Source organism: Paramisgurnus dabryanus, chromosome 24, assembly GCF_030506205.2.
Source record: "Paramisgurnus dabryanus chromosome 24, PD_genome_1.1, whole genome shotgun sequence".
Taxonomy (NCBI): domain Eukaryota; kingdom Metazoa; phylum Chordata; class Actinopteri; order Cypriniformes; family Cobitidae; genus Paramisgurnus; species Paramisgurnus dabryanus.
This window is the reverse complement of record NC_133360.1, coordinates 8,429,472-8,447,095: the sequence shown is the minus strand read 5'-3', so window position 1 is coordinate 8,447,095 and position 17,624 is coordinate 8,429,472. Positions and strand designations below refer to the sequence as shown.

The window sequence follows — 17,624 nt, the reverse complement described above, 5'->3', positions numbered from 1 at the left end:
TATTTGTGGCTGCAATAAATATATTTTTGTATGCATATCATGTGTAGTGATTTCTCATTTCTCCATAATGTCTAATTTCCCCTTTATTTCTTGTTTGCGTTTATAATTTTTTTTGCACTGCGTGGCTGCCGTAGACTACTACGCCGTCATTTTTTTACACTACGCATTGCCGCCCCCCCAAAAAAAATTTAAATACATGAACATTAAGGATGGACAAATATAAACATAAAAGTGGGGCCTTAAAGAGAAAAAAGAATGCGGAGAAGTTAGTCACGAGTCAAAAACTACCCAAAACATTTCGTTTTTTTCTTTATTTAAATCTACCCTTTAAAGTAAAAAAGTAAAGTAAAAATTTTTGACTACTTTATTAAAAGTATATGTTGTTAACAGACCTGCACTCCACAGTTAACAGTGCCAATGGGCAAGGTTGGGGGGGCTTTGGCTTAAGGGGACCCGTACATTTTTTTTGCATATGGGCCCGCGACTGACTTGCTACGCCACTGGTCATGTTGCCATTTGCTAATCGCTGCCATCTTTTTTCGGACCCCGCCCCCCTGCCGTACCAAATGACCGGAAGTAAAGAGAGATTGTTTTCGAGGAGATTCGCGTTTTAAATTAAAGAATTAAAAAATAATGACACTCACAAATAAGTCATTTGTAAATAGAAACACAAAACAATTAGTTGGGTTTTTTTTTCAATTTCGTTGCGATTTTAATGAAACATTTGCGATTAATTGATACTTAAATGAAATTAGGGCTGCAAAATAGTCATTTGCAGAATAAAAGTTTTTGTTTACATTGTGTGTGTGTGTGTGTGTGTGTGTGTGTGTGTGTGTGTGTGTGTATAATAATTATGTATATATAGATACACACACATGCATGTATAATTTTAAAGAAAAAATGTAAAACTATATATTAAGTATTTATAATTTAATATAATATAAATTACATAAAAATATAAAAATTGATGTACACATGTAAATATTTCTTAAATATATACATGCATCTGTGTGTATTTATATATACATAATTATTATACACAGCACACACGCACACATGTATGATGTAAACAAAACTTTTTATTCTGCAAACGACTAGTCGTGATTAATAATTTTGCAGCCGCGAGAGAGAGAGAGCTGCCAAAAGATTAATCACGATTAATCACATACAAAATAAAAGTTTGTGTTTGCATGATATATGTGTGAGTGTACTGTGTGTATAAACAAATGTTATTTAGATAATTTTTTTATTATATTTATATCATAAAATCTATAAATATATATATATAAATATAAAATAACTGTTTCTTAAATACAAACATTAATGTGTGTGTATTTATATATATCTAAAATAATTACACACATAAATAATGCAAAAACATTTTTTTTGTATGGAATTAATCACAATTATTCTTATACAGCCCTAATATACATATGATGTTAACAAAAACTTTTATTCTGCAATCGATTAGTCGCGATTAATTGTTTTGCAGCCCTAAATGAAACACAACTCCATCAAATCTCCTGAGCTATGAAAGAGCAACATCTGCGCAATAAAATTTTTTTTAGGTTGTATTGATGAAATACATACTGGTACCAAAGAGTGCATATTAGTACCTCAAAGGTACATACCGAAACAAAATATATACATATTTGTATCTAAATTGTACATATTCGGAGCTTTTAAAGGTACAGCTTGGGGCCATTTTGTGACCATTTGTTAGGAAAAATCGTCAGGAAGTAAAGGGAAAGACGTGGGAGGGAGCTGGGAAAGATACTAAAACTATGACATCTACTGACACAAAATCAAAATTGATCTTTCTTTCTTACTTACTTACTTTCCTATAAAGTTGTTTGACAACTGTAGTTTTTTTTTCCGCACCGATGTATTAACTTTTGAAGCAAAGTTATGTAATATAGTTGAGCTGTGAAGTTTAAGATACACTGCCAAACCACTCGGTTGCTGTTATTGCTAATGAGTGACAGGTGTTTTTAAGGGACGGGACATTTCTTTTCCAGAGATATAAAACATGTTTTATGCCTTTAAACGCAAGACGTGCATATTTTCAAACTGTTCTGCCAGAAGAGACTGTACATTTGAAATAAGTATATCTGCCGAAACGTCTTGTCAACATGTTGTCAAAAAGTTGGAAAAAGTATTGTGCACCTGTGCGTGTCGTCCTAAAGAAAGGATTTTTTCATTAAAGAAATGTAATAACTTTCTCTGCCTCTGAAACACTTTCCTGATGTAATCAAGGGGAAAATAATATAAACCAATAAAATCTTTGCAAAATATTTCACAACCCAATAAACCCCTGATGGACGAGATCAAGTAACTCAATTACTGTACAACACACGTTAAACGTCATGTATCGTTTCATTTAAGGGTAATAATCAGTTGACTCTTAAAGGGACAGTACACCCCCCCCAAAAAAATAAAAGACTGAAACTGAAAGAGTGTCGACAGCTCTGGATAAAAGTTTCGATTTTATGCTGATCTGGGGGCGAGCGTTCCTTGCCCGAGCTTACATTATATAAACCTGCACAAATCTCAGATGAGCTCATAAGCAGACAGTCGACACTTGCCCTGCAGGTGGAGTTATAACAGTGAGGCAATGGAGACTGATGCAGTTAGTGTGTAAAATGAGGAAGATGCTACGGGTTCAATTACATTTTGAGGTTGGAGCCAGATGGGGTGCGTGCAAGCAGAAAATTGCAATGAAGTAGAACCCTTTCGTCAAAAACACCTGGTTGATCTAAAAAAAAAAATATATATATATATAAGCACGAGCGTGCCGCATTCAAACGGTTTATGTATAAAACAGCGATATGTATCATAAATCAGATTGGTGTCTTGTGGGAAAAGAGGTGATCTGTAGGGGTTTGATTTCCGAATACCTGCAGACCACATTACTCTTTACAGTACGGATGGATGCCGAATACACACGACTCAACAGCGACACCTGGTGGAATTGCATTGAATCTAGGCCTACTTATTGTACTGCTTATTAATAAGCATAGAGGAGGTGAGATCAGGACTTGAACTTTAGATTTTGGAGGGAATATTTGATAAAATATGTATTTATAATACAACTATCGCAAAATATATTTACTATGTGTGTATATACAGTGATAATTTATTGATTATTTCAACCTATGCGACTTTTTATTCCACTAAAATTAAAGTGATTTTGTGCATAAAACAAGCAAAAAAATCTGCCAATGGGGTAAGCAATTTTTTCTTGAATTTAGTGTTTAAGAAAAATGTTCAAGATTTTTTTGCTTACCCCATTGGCAGATTTTTTTGCTTGTTTTATGCACAAAATCACTTAAATTTGATATTTTTGGTCTTAAAACTAGACTTATTTTCTTGGGTCGTTTTGTTCATCAATAAAAAGCATCTTAATTTAAGAATTTTATATATTTTTACTAAAAACAAAAATACTAAGATTTTTTTCTTGAAAATAATTTTTTGCAGTAAAATGGTTTTTCAATGCCTGGCGAGTAAACCATTCATGAATATGTTATGCAATACAACATCATAACATAAAATGAAAATTTCACCCTGTGTATTGCGTTTTTATGTTTTTATATAAGACATTTGCATAGTTGCTGTTCTCAAATTATTTAATAATGTGAGCAGGAATTGGTGTAAGTTTCTTTCGGTAAAAGCATCATTCCCTACTGAACTTGAGCTGGTCCTCCCAGCCTGGCAAAGCTGGTGGGTCAGCTGATCTTCCAGCCAGATCAGCTTAAAAAGTGACCAAGACGCGGCTAAACCGAAGCTGGGAGACCAACAAAAACCAGCTGGTTTTAGCTGTTTTTTTTTCAGTAGGGTTTGCCAAATGCGTAAATGTAACTTTAAATTGTAAAACTGTCAATCATTTTACAGAAAAAAAAATTATAGATTTTTTTTTGCCCAGCCACCACCCCCCCGACTTCGGAGGACAACTTTATTTTTATTCATATGAAGGTTTAACAAACACATATATTGATTTTAAAAAAACACAGGTGAAAGAAAAAGAAACCAACTCCAAGTGTCATGTACATAAGATGAAAACAAGAAAAGGAGCGAAAAAAAGGAATTTTGGGGGGTACACACCAGCTAGGTATATACATAGGTATAATTGTATAGATATTTTTAATGTTTACAAATATTAAGACATGTTTCTATTGTCCAAAAATACATGATGTTATTTCTAGATGGGTCTTTCTACAGAAACGCCCACTTTTGGTATGGCAAGATGTCTTTTTTTAACATTTAAACTTAGACCACGTTATTAAATTTATGAGTACACATAAATGACAGCTTAATGATTTTTAATTTTTTGTGTGCATGTACTTAAAAACTGCATACACCATTTTTTTTGTCACTGGTGTTACCTTACTTCTTAAGCAATATTAAAGGTGTTTATGAATGTATTTATTTTTTCAGCTTTAAAGCTTAATTCTTAAGTGTAGCAGAATTCAATGAATTAAAATGTATCATCATGTCACATGTGAAAGATTTTATTTTATGTGAAAGAAAAAAACACAGTAACACCAGTGACGCAACAAATCACCAGTCAATGGTGTTACTGATCTTCACTAATGTTACCCATAAGGGAGGTAACACCAGTGACAATTTTCATGAAAATGGCATTTTGCAAAATTGCTGCTGCAAGGTATCAAACCACATGTTGTCAATCATTGTACACTCACTAAATTAAGTACTTAATCCATTTGTATTCTAGTTTTTTGCAATTCCCAAACAATAAAGAAGGTCGTCCCAATGACTTGAACTAAAAGCTTCATATGAAATCATGAGATAAATAAGAGCTTTTTTGTTAAACGGTAACACCAGTGACACAACTCCAGGGGACCACTACTTTCATTATATATTTTATAATTTAGCATTTTGTTTTTTTTAAGTAATTTAAATCATATATTTGATAGATATGGACACATTATTGTATTTTAAATGGAAAAAACCCACTGTTTTGATCTCAAAATAAATCATTTTCCTTTTTTACATGACTGTGGGGACGAACACTTCTGTGGTGCTTGCATTCTAATTAATAAAAAATAAATATTAGGGATGCACCGAAATTATTTTTTTAGGCCGATACCGATTTAAACAGACAACTTCTGGCCGATACCGATATTAAACACTTGTATGCAATACTAACTCCTCTTGATGGTCTTTATCCGAGATTTTGAAGAAAGCCCAGACCGCAGACATTTTCCCGAAATACTCTAGACCGCATGGATCACGTGACTGAGTAATCTTGTGTGATTAACTACGTGATTTATTATTTTTTCCCTCATCGCACGTCTGACAAACTATAATTTATACAACTCATTTTGTTTTGGGAAGTATTTAATTATTTTGATAATTATTGTTAAAAATGCTGGATTATGCAACAGACATGCAACTCATTGGCTTTATGCGGTTAATTAATAAACAATCGGTATCGGGCTTTCTCGTGCTGTTGCCGATGATTTCAAATTTATCAAAAATCGGCCGATAAAAAATCGTCGGCCGATACATTGGTGCATCACTATTAAATATTGCTACATTGATGGCTTAAGGTGGTGTAATTTTTTCAAATAACACATTGTTTCAGTTTAAAATAGAAAAAATGTAACCCTTAAGTATTTTTTACGTGTTATATTTCTGTAAAGGCTAGGGATTTCCGTAAAATGACCCAGATGTGAAAACATTTCCACCGATATCAATTATTGTGTCTGATATCGTCCAGTACAGATAGTTTGGTGGTTGCATTAATAGGGATGTTATTTTTTTATATGACCATTGATATTAAACATTAAACTAGTGATGTTTCTTTACATTTTCTATATACAAAAGCTCAAAATTTTCCTGTTCTCTTTAGATTGACAGGATGTAACACCCATAACTATCAGGTGTTTATAAAAACCTATCGGCCGATACAACTATACAGGCTAATATATCGCTAATTATTTCTTTCTTATATTGAGAGCAATAATAAAAATGTTGACCAATACAAACAATAGACGCTTACATCGGAATCACATGCGTTGTCCCAGTTACGCGTCTGGATGTAACTTGACTTCTGATTTCTGTTTGTTTGATCATGGATCACCGCTATGTGGAAGTTTTGCAGCCGGTTTGTAGTTAACATTGTATAGAAAACATTTTAAACAGTAACGTTAGCGCAGTGTAGTTTTGTTATCAGAAATAAACTACTTTAAAAGGACTATGTTTTTATTGATCGGAAATAACGTTTGTTGCACAAAACCTGTTTATGTTGTTACTACTGAAACGGTCAATAATGACCATTAATATTGAACATTAAACTATACACAAGCTCAAATTTAATTGTAATTTTCTGTTCTTTTTTTGATTGACAGGATATATGACGATCGGCTGTTTTTAAACTTTTAAAATGTGTGAAAAATTGCTTATCATCATCGGATACAGATCATCGGACGGCCAATATAATGGTGCATATTTAATTTTTCGATCTAATATTGAGAGCAATAATAAAAATATTGACCAAACAATCAATACTACGCACTTAATTCTCAGTAGCTAGCAAAAGAAAATGTATTTCTCCACACCTTCAGAATTTCAAATAAACAACACACAAAAAACACACTTAGATAAACAATTTTCGTGGATGTTTATTAGACAATCCAACATCTCATCCATACAGATACTCAGATCTAATACTATAATAAAGAACTGTGGCATTCCAAATAAAAATTAAAATCAGAAAGAATGGGAAAAGCTCATACAGCAAGTGTGTGAGGACGCAAACATTTAGGCACAACCTTTGGTATCTGTTAAATGGAGATTATAACAGCACAACAAAACATTTCAAGTGGGCGACCAGGAGTCTATAAAACCCACGATCCAAAGTGTTTTGCCAGAATTGATCATCTCTTGGCCAAACAAACCCCTTAAAAATGGTCCCCAAACTCTTAAGGGAGCAGAAAACCGGCAGCGGCCAATAAAAGTAGACGGGAACAGAAATGATAAAACGAGTCAAATACTGAGACAGCAGGGACCGATTCCCTATCGCAGATGAGAGGACACAGACACACAGTCTGCAAATCTCTATCGCACAGTTAAGGCTCAAGTACACCGCAATGAACAGAAAAGATCAGCTGAGGATTCTGGGACGTGATCTCGACCGTTCAAATCTGGTACACAATGAAAAAAAATTCACAATTCTTTCTTGTCGGAAAAAAACAGATTCCACAAAACCACTACTTTAAAGGGTCGATAAAGCGGAATTACGACAATAAAAATTTCATGATAAAACTTTAAGACAAAACATTTACTATGCAAAATGACCCCATGCACGACAAGGTCACACTTATCTATCGGAAGATAACAACACAAAATAGATAACTACATTATGTTAAATATACAATATGAGGAGAGTGGTATAGTGGAATCTGTGTACAGGCAATTTGCGTTCGGTAAACATGAAATTAGCGCTATAATCTTCAAAGTTTGCGTTATCAAGTTAAAATTTGACTAACGTTTTTCCTTTAAGGACCTCCAAACCTGAGCGTTCGTGAAATATATTTAGACATAGATATATCCACACAAATAATAATAGTGAACAGATATCCGCACCTTCCTTTTTTGTAAACAGTCACACGTTTCTTTTTCATCCCTTTGATTAACGGAGAAAAGTGAATAGAGCATAAAAAAACAAACATATACATATTCACTTCATCACATTGCATTTTACAGTCTAAAACCGATTCGGATCGCCAGAGGCGGTTCACTATCTGCATTACATCTCATTAAAAGCAATAAAATCATAAAATCACTCTGTAACACAACCTTCACGTAGTTTTTTCTTTTTTTTTTAGTTATAAACATGATTAAATCCAAAAAGTGACTATGACATAACAGACGAGTTATTCTTGCATAAATTATCTCACGTCTGAGGTTTTACGTAACGCGCTTGATTAAAAGTTGTGTGCGTTCAATAAGGAATCAAGCATATTGAAAGTGTCTTCGTAATTCATATGTGGACCGTTATTAATTAAAGCAGCACCGCCCTCAGAACTATGCCCCTCCCCCAGCCTCCTGTCAATCTTCGGCAAATGGGCATGGCCTAGCGGTTGATTGACAGGTACAGAGGCAGAGGAGGAGTGGCTTTTGGAAGATCTGTGAGTTTTGGATGAATGGTGGTGATGGTTGTGATGATGGTGGTGGCTACTGTGCGTGTGCGATGAATCGCTTCGCGCTTTGTGCGACGAATGCTCGCGATGTTTCTCGCGGCCGGAGCGCGGACTGTGGCGTCCCTTGCTGCTTTCGGACGAAACCTTAATCTTCATCTTCAGCTCCTCCTGATTGGCCGAGCCGTTCTCAGCTGAGGATGGGTGGCGGCGCTTGAGTGAACCACTCTTCGTTCGCTCCTGTGCTTGAGAATGCTTCATCCTGCCCGATCCGGACGACGATGACTCGGACGACAAATGGCCGTGTTTTCGATGCTGGTCACTGTCGTCGTCTTCGTGTCGCCGTTTTTGTTCTAATTCGGCGGCATGCTTTTCTCTGTATTTCTCTAGGGTGAGTTTCTGAGGGCCGAGAGATGCAGAACTATGTCCGTGTTTGTTTACCGGCGCCGCCTGGAGCGCCAAGAAAGCATCTGCGCTCTGGGCGATCGGTGCAGGAAAGCTAAAAGTGGAACTCTGAAGGGTCGACAGGCCGTTGAGAGTCATCGACGCCGTGTCCAATGGAAAAGCAGTGGACAGATCTGAATAAATACCACCTCTGAGGTCACACATATTCCCCATCAATGAGTTGTCCTGGTTCAGAGAAGGTGACTGGAAGGAACTGTCCATTGATTGGTTGTCGAGTTTTGGCTTCTTGGCAGCTTGTGTGGCCTAAAACAAGAAAATTAAAACCAATTTGATCTTACTTTTCACAATCTATACTGATTCAACGTACACTGCAGACCTACAGACAAATATAGCTAGTCAAAACTTACCCGCCAGTTACGGATTCTTTTTAATTTGCTTGGTGTCTTTTCCAAGATCTGAAGAAACTCATGTGTCAGGTCTATAGGAAGAAATTTTCACATTTAAAAATATGCTTGATGTTCACTTCAATACAATAATGCAATAACAGATAACATTAGTTCATGAAATCCTGCATGAGGACACCCAGCCTGATCTCACAATAATTTGTATGTATTTTACGAGTTGGCAAATTCGTATTAATTTGTACAAAGTGAATCATACCAAAACACACGATTATCATAAAAAACAATAATGAAACCTAGAGGGGTGTGAATCATCACTGGTCTCACAATTTGAGATGCAACATAGCATTTTTAACGTGTCGATTGAACGCTTTACATACTAAAGAATTTTCAACAGCAGTGCTCCTGCGCGCACACTAACCTCATAGAGAAAGGGGTGCACGCTAGAACCAAAGAGACACCCCAAAGAGAGACGCCAGAGAGTGACGCGCTAAGGAGCCACAGGAGAGCCGCCAGAGACACGCAAGAGAGTGACGCATGAAAGAGCCACTAGAGAGCTAAAGAGAAATGCTAAAGACAGGCAAAAAAGCGAGAAAGGCCAGAAAGAGAGAGCCACCAGAGAGCTGCCGAGAGCTAAAGAGAGAAGCCAGAGTCATGCAAGAGAGCGACGTGTGAGAGAGCCACATGAGAGCCGCGAGAGAGCCACAAGAGAGCCACGCAAGAGACACGCAAGATAGCAACGCGTAAGAGAGCCGCCAGAGAGCTAAAGAGAACTGCCAGAGACACGCAAGAGAGCTACGTGTGAGAGAGCCGCCAGAGAGCCACAAGAAAGCCGCCAGAGAGCCACAAGAAAGCCGCCAGAGAGCCACAAGAAAGCCACCAGAGAGCCACAAGAAAGCCGCCAGAGAGCCACAAGAAAGCCGCCAGAGAGCCACAAGAAAGCCGCCAGAGAGCCACAAGAAAGCCGCCAGAGAGCCACAAGAGAGCCGCCAGAGAACCACAAGAGAGCCGCCAAAGACACGCAAGAGAGCGACGCGTGAGAGTCACAAGAGAGCCGCCAGAGAGCCACAAGAAAGCCGCCAGAGAGCCACAAGAAAGCCGCCAGAGAGCCACAAGAAAGCCGCCAGAGAGCCACAAGAGAGCCGCCAGAGAGCCACAAGAGAGCCGCCAAAGACACGCAAGAGAGCGACGCGTGAGAGCCACAAGAGTCGCCAGAGACACGCAAGAGAGCGACGCGTGAGAGTCACAAGAGAGCCGCCAGAGAGCCGCCAGAGACACGCAAGAGAACGACACGTGAGAGAGCCACAAGAGCCGCAAGAGAGCTAGAGAGAGCAATGCGTGAGAGAGTCGCCAGAGAGCTAAAGAGAGCCGCCAGAGACACGCAAGAGAGTGATGCATGAAAGAGCCACAAGAGAGCCGTGAGAGAGCCGCCCGAGAGCTAAAGAGACCCACCAGAGACACGCAAGAGAGCGAGAAAGGCAAGAGAGAGCGACACGCGAGAGAGCGACACGCGAGAGCTGCCTGAGACACATAAGAGAGCGATGCGTGAGAGAGCCACAAGAGCCGCCAGAGAGCGACGCGTGAGAGAGCCACAAGAGAGCTGCCAGAGAGCTAAAGAGACCCGTCAGAGACACACAAGAGAGCGAGAAAGGCAAGAGAGAGCAACACGCGAGAGAGCCACAAGAGAGCTGCCACAGAGCCGAAGAGAGATTCCAGAGACACGAAAGAGAGCGACGTGCGAGAGAGCCGCCAGAGAGCTACAGCCACAAGAGAAACCCGCATGAGCATTGCTTTTTTAATAATCGATTATTCGATGCAGTAATCGTTTACATTAGAATCGCCATGCCTAAATAAATAAAAACAATTATAATATAACAGCCTAATGAAACCCCACACCAAAACTCATCTCTAACCCCAGCATCACATAGCAAATCGTACAAAAACTTACAAATGTGGTCGTACAAATTAGCCACCTCATAAAATATGAACGAATTGCCATGAGAGTTAGGACACCATAATTACTTCAAAAAACTGTACAAGCTTTATAATAGACAGCAATAACCTGCATTATGAAGACACATTAAGAAACACAAGATAAAATATCAAAAACAACACAAACTGACCATTAAGCAGCTGTAGAGTCACAGACCGGTCCACATATTCCCACCAGTGTTTCCCATCTGAAGAGACTGGAATCTCCCAGTTGGACCATTTGCATGCCAGGTGAATGCAGACACAGGCCACAACTGTGGGTTTGTGCTGGAGACAGAAGGTGGTCAGGTGAAGACTGCAAAATAAAGATAAAACACAAGACACGAGAAACCTTCGATTACAAACGGATCATGTGCAAAATCATTCCTCTTGATCCTAATGCACTAAACACCAAGAGCACAAATCAAATGAACTCAATCTTGAGAACATCCAAACATCTCAGGTTCATCTTTAAAATCAGGGTCGTGTCATAAATATTTCAAGGCTGGTCACGATCCAGTCGGGTGTGCGTTAGCTAGAAAATTCTTTGTCTGGTGGGCTGGAAAACAAAACGGTATGCAATGCATGAAATGGATTGTTAATAAAAATTGCATGATCCAAATTTTGGAAGGGAAACAAATTCCAGTAGTTTAACTAGTGGAGACTCCAGAGGTCATGGTGGGTTAGATTTTACAATCTAATAAAATTTTGATAAAAGCGTCTGCCAAAAGCAGAAATCTTTTGTGATCCTTCCACATTCACTCACACATATTTCTCCAAAGTCCCTTTAGGGAAGTCGCCCCACTTGGCGGCCATGTTTGCAACATCTTCAGTTTTCAGTCATGCAAGACTAAAGTCCTATCTACTTGAATGGGGAAAGACAGATATCTCTAAAATCGTATTACAATTACACACATATTTCTGAGCAAGTATTAAACCTGTGCCATAACTTAGCTTAAATTGCGCTAAAACATCTTTTTCAAAGTCGTTTTTAAGGTTGGCAAGAACCTGGCGTGATGAATCATCAGTCTTTATCGATTAATGATTGGTTCTTTTAAATGGAAGGCGGGACTAAAGTCACCAAAGTGGCCATATTGGGCGTTGCATTGTCCCCTTTTCATATTCATAGCAGTGCCCAATCTTGTTATATTTAACATCTTTGATTTTTCTCAACAATGACGGCAGGTGGACAAACAGGGTTGAGTGCTATAAAATTTGTTATTCAAAATATAATGATAATTTGCCATGTGTTTCCAAGAGGGCTATAGAGAATCGTCCCTGAACGGCGTTTTGTGCAAGTTGCTAAGGATAAAAGCAATTTAATCACGAAAAAATACAATATTTAAGTATTAAAGCAATACTTTATTACATAAATAATACCTACAAATTACAAAGTAGAACATTATTAAATCGTATATTTATATTAATATATATCAACTACTTTCAAATAAAATTAGCATTGGTATATAACTAGCAACGTCAAAAAAGTGCGAAGTTGGTATTTAATTACAAAAAATCGCGAAGTTATTATTTAACTTTAATTTCTACCTTAATAAGTCACAAAAAGCAAAACAAAAGCACGCTTTAGTACTTACCGTAACCATCTCTAACTTTACCCCTTTGAACCCTGAGCTGTTATTCAGGCTACCAATTGAGTTATTGACCTATGCACTCCCAATCAAGATATCGCTAATAGCACCTCTACACTCCGAGCTGTGTATTCAACCTTCTGCGCCAACAGCGAGCCCCCCTGTACATTACACCGCACCGCGCCGGGCAACCCGAACGTCCCGGCCCAAAGCGGGAGGGACGTCCGCGCCCAGGCGCGAGAGGGCGTTGGACGCAGTAAGGAGAACCCTGCAGAACAGGAAGTCATAGGGTGCCGTGACAGTGCAACAAATAGGGCTCAGGGTAACAACCTGTTGGTAGCCATGAAATAGGATGTCTGGGCCAAGTCCTTGCTCGCTGTGGACAGAGAAAGTAAACGGACAGATTAGCAATGATGATTCGCGTAAAAGTGGCACTATACGTTTAGCTTTTTCTAAGCAAGTGGTTCGTGGTGCAAAAATGAGGAAGAAGTAGAAAGAGAGAGATTAAGAGCAAAATCTGGAAGATCTACCTCGCACTAGCTGGGAACATCTCACCACATCTGTGTGTGGATGCTCTATCGTTATCTCAAACCCTGAAAGAAAATCACTGGTTAGTAGACGAACACATCAAACATTCACACAAACCCAGAGAGGCTTAGAGTAACAATTCGGGGCTAGATAGTTCATCAACAACAATTTGCAGGTTGTCTAAGCTGCTGTTCCCCACAAATTTATCTGAGACCTGACTAAAGTTTCCAAATGAAAGACTAGTTAACAACATGAGTTTTAGGGCTACAAGAAGAATACTCAAGTATTACAATCTTTCATCGGATGGAAAGAAATCAGTAGAAACATTGTCAGAATTTTAATTTTAGGTTGATGTAACCCATTTAAAAACATTTCCAAATACTGAAGATTGCACAGCATGTAAGATAAAGATTAAATGATCTCATGCCTAAACTAGACACAAAAACTCAACAGCACGGCTTTTCTGCATTGGTACAAAACTAATGCATGAGGTATTTGTGATATGACCACATGTAAACTCACCGAGTGTCTGTAGGACTATTGTCTCTAATAGCACCAACTCTTGAGCTTGCTGGAGATAGACCTGCAGGTCAACATACAACATGATTATGTCTATGCTCTTTTAATATTGGTCTTAACTGTCTGGTTATTGAGCACCAACTAAAAGGCTCATCAATACATATTGGGTATTGATTAGCAGGATTGACCAAAAATCTTATCTCTGTAATTTTGGGACAGGTGGAGATTAGAGCCCTGCAAGCCCGTCGGGGCCCGACAGGCTAAGCCCATTTAGGCCGGGCTCGGGCCGTTTTTTTTTTACAGACCGGGCTTGGGTCGGGCTTGTTTTAGCGTCTCTCCTCCTTGTGTGTGTGTGTGTGTGTGTTTGCGTGTGTAGCAGAGACAGCGCGCATCTGAGAGCACGCATCCGAGAGAGAGAGAGCACGCATCAAAGAGCGCGTGCATCAGAGAGAGCTTAAAAGTGATTGATATTGGTCTCGGGTTGGGTTCGGGGTTAAAAAAATTGCAGGCATTTTCGGGCCAGGGTCGGGTTAGGGCTGGAGTTTTTGGCCCGTGCAGGGCTCTAGTGGAGATATGCTATGAAAAAAGCAAATACATGTGACTCAAAGCCTCATTTGAGATGTGACAATCACCTTTTTAACTCTTTCCCCGCCGTTGACGAGTTATCTCGTCAATCAGGAGAAAACACTTCCCTGAGAATGACGAGTTTTTACGGCAATCCATATTTCCGCTATTATTCACTAGGTGATGCTCTTACCCAACTTGTATAACACTAAAAGCATCCACTGATTCAAAACCCATAAAAACTCTGTGTATGTTTAACATTGCTCTGAATCTGATCTCTAGAAAAAAAAAATTTGTTCTTGTTGTTCAAAAGCAGAGGGTCTGTTCTTTCATTTGAAATATTGTATGTTTATATATTTAAAGAAGAAAATAATCTGGAAGGCATTACACTTGTGAAAATCAAAATCCTGGCACTGGCAACTTCGAAAAAAGAAGCTGGTGGGGAAAGAGCTAAAATAGCTTTTAAAGAGGTCGTATTGTGAGTTTTTTTTTTTTTTAGGTGTTAAATAAGTCTTTGGTGTCCCCAGAGTGCATGTATGAAGTTTTAACTCAAAATACATGTTAAAATTCCCATTTTGTAGGCCTGAGCAAAAATTTCTCGTTTTGGGTGTGTCCTTTAAAATGCAAATTAGCTGATGAAATGTTCTATTTTCTTAAAGAAAACTTTCTTGGCTAACGTTAACCAAGAACAAACCTTGGAAAATAACGTTCTGAGAAACAAAAAACTAGCTTTAGTGGAATGTTTGGGGACCAAAAGTTATTAGCTGGGGATGGGCAGGAACAGTTGGCTTCCGTGAAAATCCAGGATTTATCAATATTCTACATTAAAAAAATATATATTTTTTAGGGCTGGACCAGAAAATTCGAATATTCGAATATTCGTTCGGTGGGTTGACATTCGATTTTCAGTTTTGAGATTCGAATATATATATATATAAATATTTTTCAGCGTTATTGCAGAGCTTTTGCCAAGCAGGAAGTGCGCTTCACACTCCCGCTCTGTAGGTGGCGCAGAGAGACCAACATCCATAGCCAACAGCCATCAAACTCCACCAGTAGAAGAAGAGATCGCCTCGAACGGAAAGCGCGCTTCCTGCTTTGGCATTCACGCTAATAGTGTTGTAAATAAGGTTCAGTTTCTTGCAAAAACTGATTGATTTGCTTCACAAGACGTCAATATGTCACACGGAGATATGGGGGATTACTTTTGTATTGGATATATATGCTTTAGCTCTTAAAGTGTGCGGATCGGTTGACTTGCATGACGGAGCACTGGGGTTTCTGCAAAATATCTTCATTATTGTTCTGATGAAAAAAACATATTGGATGGTGTAAGTGTTATAATAAATAAACTTGATTTTGAAAGTATGCTACCGTTTTATTACAGTTTGTTGAACTTCGTTCATTTATTTTCGTTGTTTTATTTAAATAGCCTACCCTACGTTGTCAGTAATTACTGTGCTGCTAATTTCTGATACAGGAATGTTTGTTTGTTAGACAAATGTTGTTAGAAAATAGGCTACCTTATTAAAAGTATTGGTCTTGTGTTTTGTTTCACTAATGCTGTTCTCGCATGACGCATGACAGGCACGCCGCTTCCGGCTTGCGCTGTTCTGTAGTATTTTTAAAGTTTATTAATTCTAGAAGTGTCACATGTCCATATTGCACGAAAAAAATGCACTACACTCCCTTGAGTTCGCAGCAACACATCCGCCACATAATAAAACTGTGGATAGACAGACACACACATACACACACACACACACAGATTCCTGCCTTTATTAAAGAGAAAAAATATGTTCAGCCCCTCCTTCCGAAGCTTCGAATATTCGATTTTATTTCTACTAGAGCTTCGAAGCTCAAAAAATGGTATTCGGAACAGCCCTAATATTTTTTGGGCTACTTATATTCATTTCGGGCTACCAAAATTTGAAGAGTATTTTCAGGGATTTTGAAATTTTGCGAGCCCTGGACAGTGATATCAAAATACTCACATTGCTCTTAGTATCCAGTGGAGGGTCATTGGGGTTCAGACAAGCATGCGTTACTTTAATGACATGTTCAAGTTTCCTAGGCTGCTCCTCCACTTTAGCAGCCAAAAACAGTGTAGTGGGAGAGATAATCTGATATAAACAGGAAAACAAAAGAAAAACATCAATATACACCTTAGGGTTTTGTAAAAAGCAAATCAAGTTTTGAGAATTATAAAAAAATCGAATGCGTTATTACCTTAAAGGGACACTTCACTGTTTTTTGAAAATATGCTATAACCCTAACCCTAACCCTAAAATAGGACAAATCAAAACTCTTTGGTTATTTTTGAGCATGATGCTAATGGTCTAATCAGATTCAATGGATTATGCTAAGCTATGCTAAAAGTCATACCGCCAGAACCAGAGATTGGCTGAATGGATTCCAAAACGGTAAAAATCAAATGTTTATCTCTAGGGGATCTGGAAAATGAGCATATTTTCAAAAAAAGTGGAGTGTCGCTTTAAATTGAACAACTATCACAATATTTACTCTGTTACCACAACCAATGAAGGTGCCATACTCACATTTCTATGGAATTTTGTGAAGGAATTAAGCATGTAAAATCTGTGCATATAGACGATTGCTGTGTTGATTGTAAGCTGGGACCTGTACAGTTACATTAAGGAAAAAATATCCAAAATAACACATTCCATTTACATACGTGCTTGAATCACGTAGGCGAAAACAATCATCCAGATTACGTAGACAGATCAACCTAGATTACGTCACCACAGTTTACAGTAAACGAGAAAAAAACACTATACGAAGATGAAATTTAATACTGTATTATATAATAAAACGCCTTACATAATAAAAACTCTGACCCTGAAGAACATAAATAAATTTACAAAACAGATAAATCTTATGTCTGGCCTTTAGTCAACACAAATATATATTAATCTAATATATAAACAACATCATAATTGATTAACAAACTCTAGATATTCAAACTATCATAAAATCAACATTTAACAACACAATTTTGGCTTAAACATGAAACAAAGGCACAGAATTACCCACTATCTATTCACGTAACCGTTACACACAATATCCACCCTTACACCCCAAAACACACGATATGGTGTACTTAACACCCTAAAGTTTGGTAATACGGGAGCAGAAAATGAATTTTACGGCATAAAATATCAAATTTGATCAGCCACATTTTTCACCCGATGAAAAGAAGCAACGTGCTAACCATGCTAACGGCTAACACCGACGAATAGTTGTTGGTTTTGTGAAGGATACACGTTCAATCTTTGTCCCATGTCCTGGATGAGGTTGGCGGCTTGCTGTCGGTACGAGAGCTCGCGGTCGGGCTCGACTCCGCAGCGGCGGGACGGCGTGTTTTCGAGCTGTTCTCGGGTAAAGAGCCATTTACTAGCGACCCGCTGCACCGCCGCCATCATCCCACCCGCTTCCGCCCGCACCGCGCTCAGCATCATCATGAT

General features: G+C 38.4%; 1 protein-coding gene across 1 annotated transcript; it reads right to left on the bottom strand.

Moving 5' to 3' along the window:
• Positions 1 to 6,626: 6,626 nt before the first annotated feature.
• ccnt2b (cyclin T2b) lies at positions 6,627 to 17,624 on the bottom strand. The gene is made up of 9 exons (XM_065244574.2): positions 17,422 to 17,624; positions 16,698 to 16,779; positions 16,134 to 16,262; positions 13,579 to 13,639; positions 13,059 to 13,121; positions 12,859 to 12,904; positions 11,092 to 11,255; positions 8,975 to 9,045; positions 6,627 to 8,870 (listed from the first exon to the last, which is right to left on the bottom strand). The coding sequence occupies exons 1-9, from the start codon at positions 17,619 to 17,621 to the stop codon at positions 7,950 to 7,952; spliced, it is 1,737 nt and encodes a 578-aa protein (XP_065100646.1). The 5' UTR covers positions 17,622 to 17,624; the 3' UTR covers positions 6,627 to 7,949.

Coding starts and splice junctions, on each gene's coding strand:
- ccnt2b (XM_065244574.2), bottom strand. CDS start 17,621: ATGATGATGCTGAGCGCGGTGCGGGCGGAAGCGGGTGGGATGATGGCG. Junction 16,263..16,697: donor TCACAAAATTCCATAGAAAT/GTGAGTATGGCA, acceptor TGTTTATATCAG/ATTATCTCTCCCACTACACT. Junction 11,256..12,858: donor TATTTCATGGCTACCAACAG/GTTGTTACCCTG, acceptor TTTATTTTGCAG/TCTTCACCTGACCACCTTCT.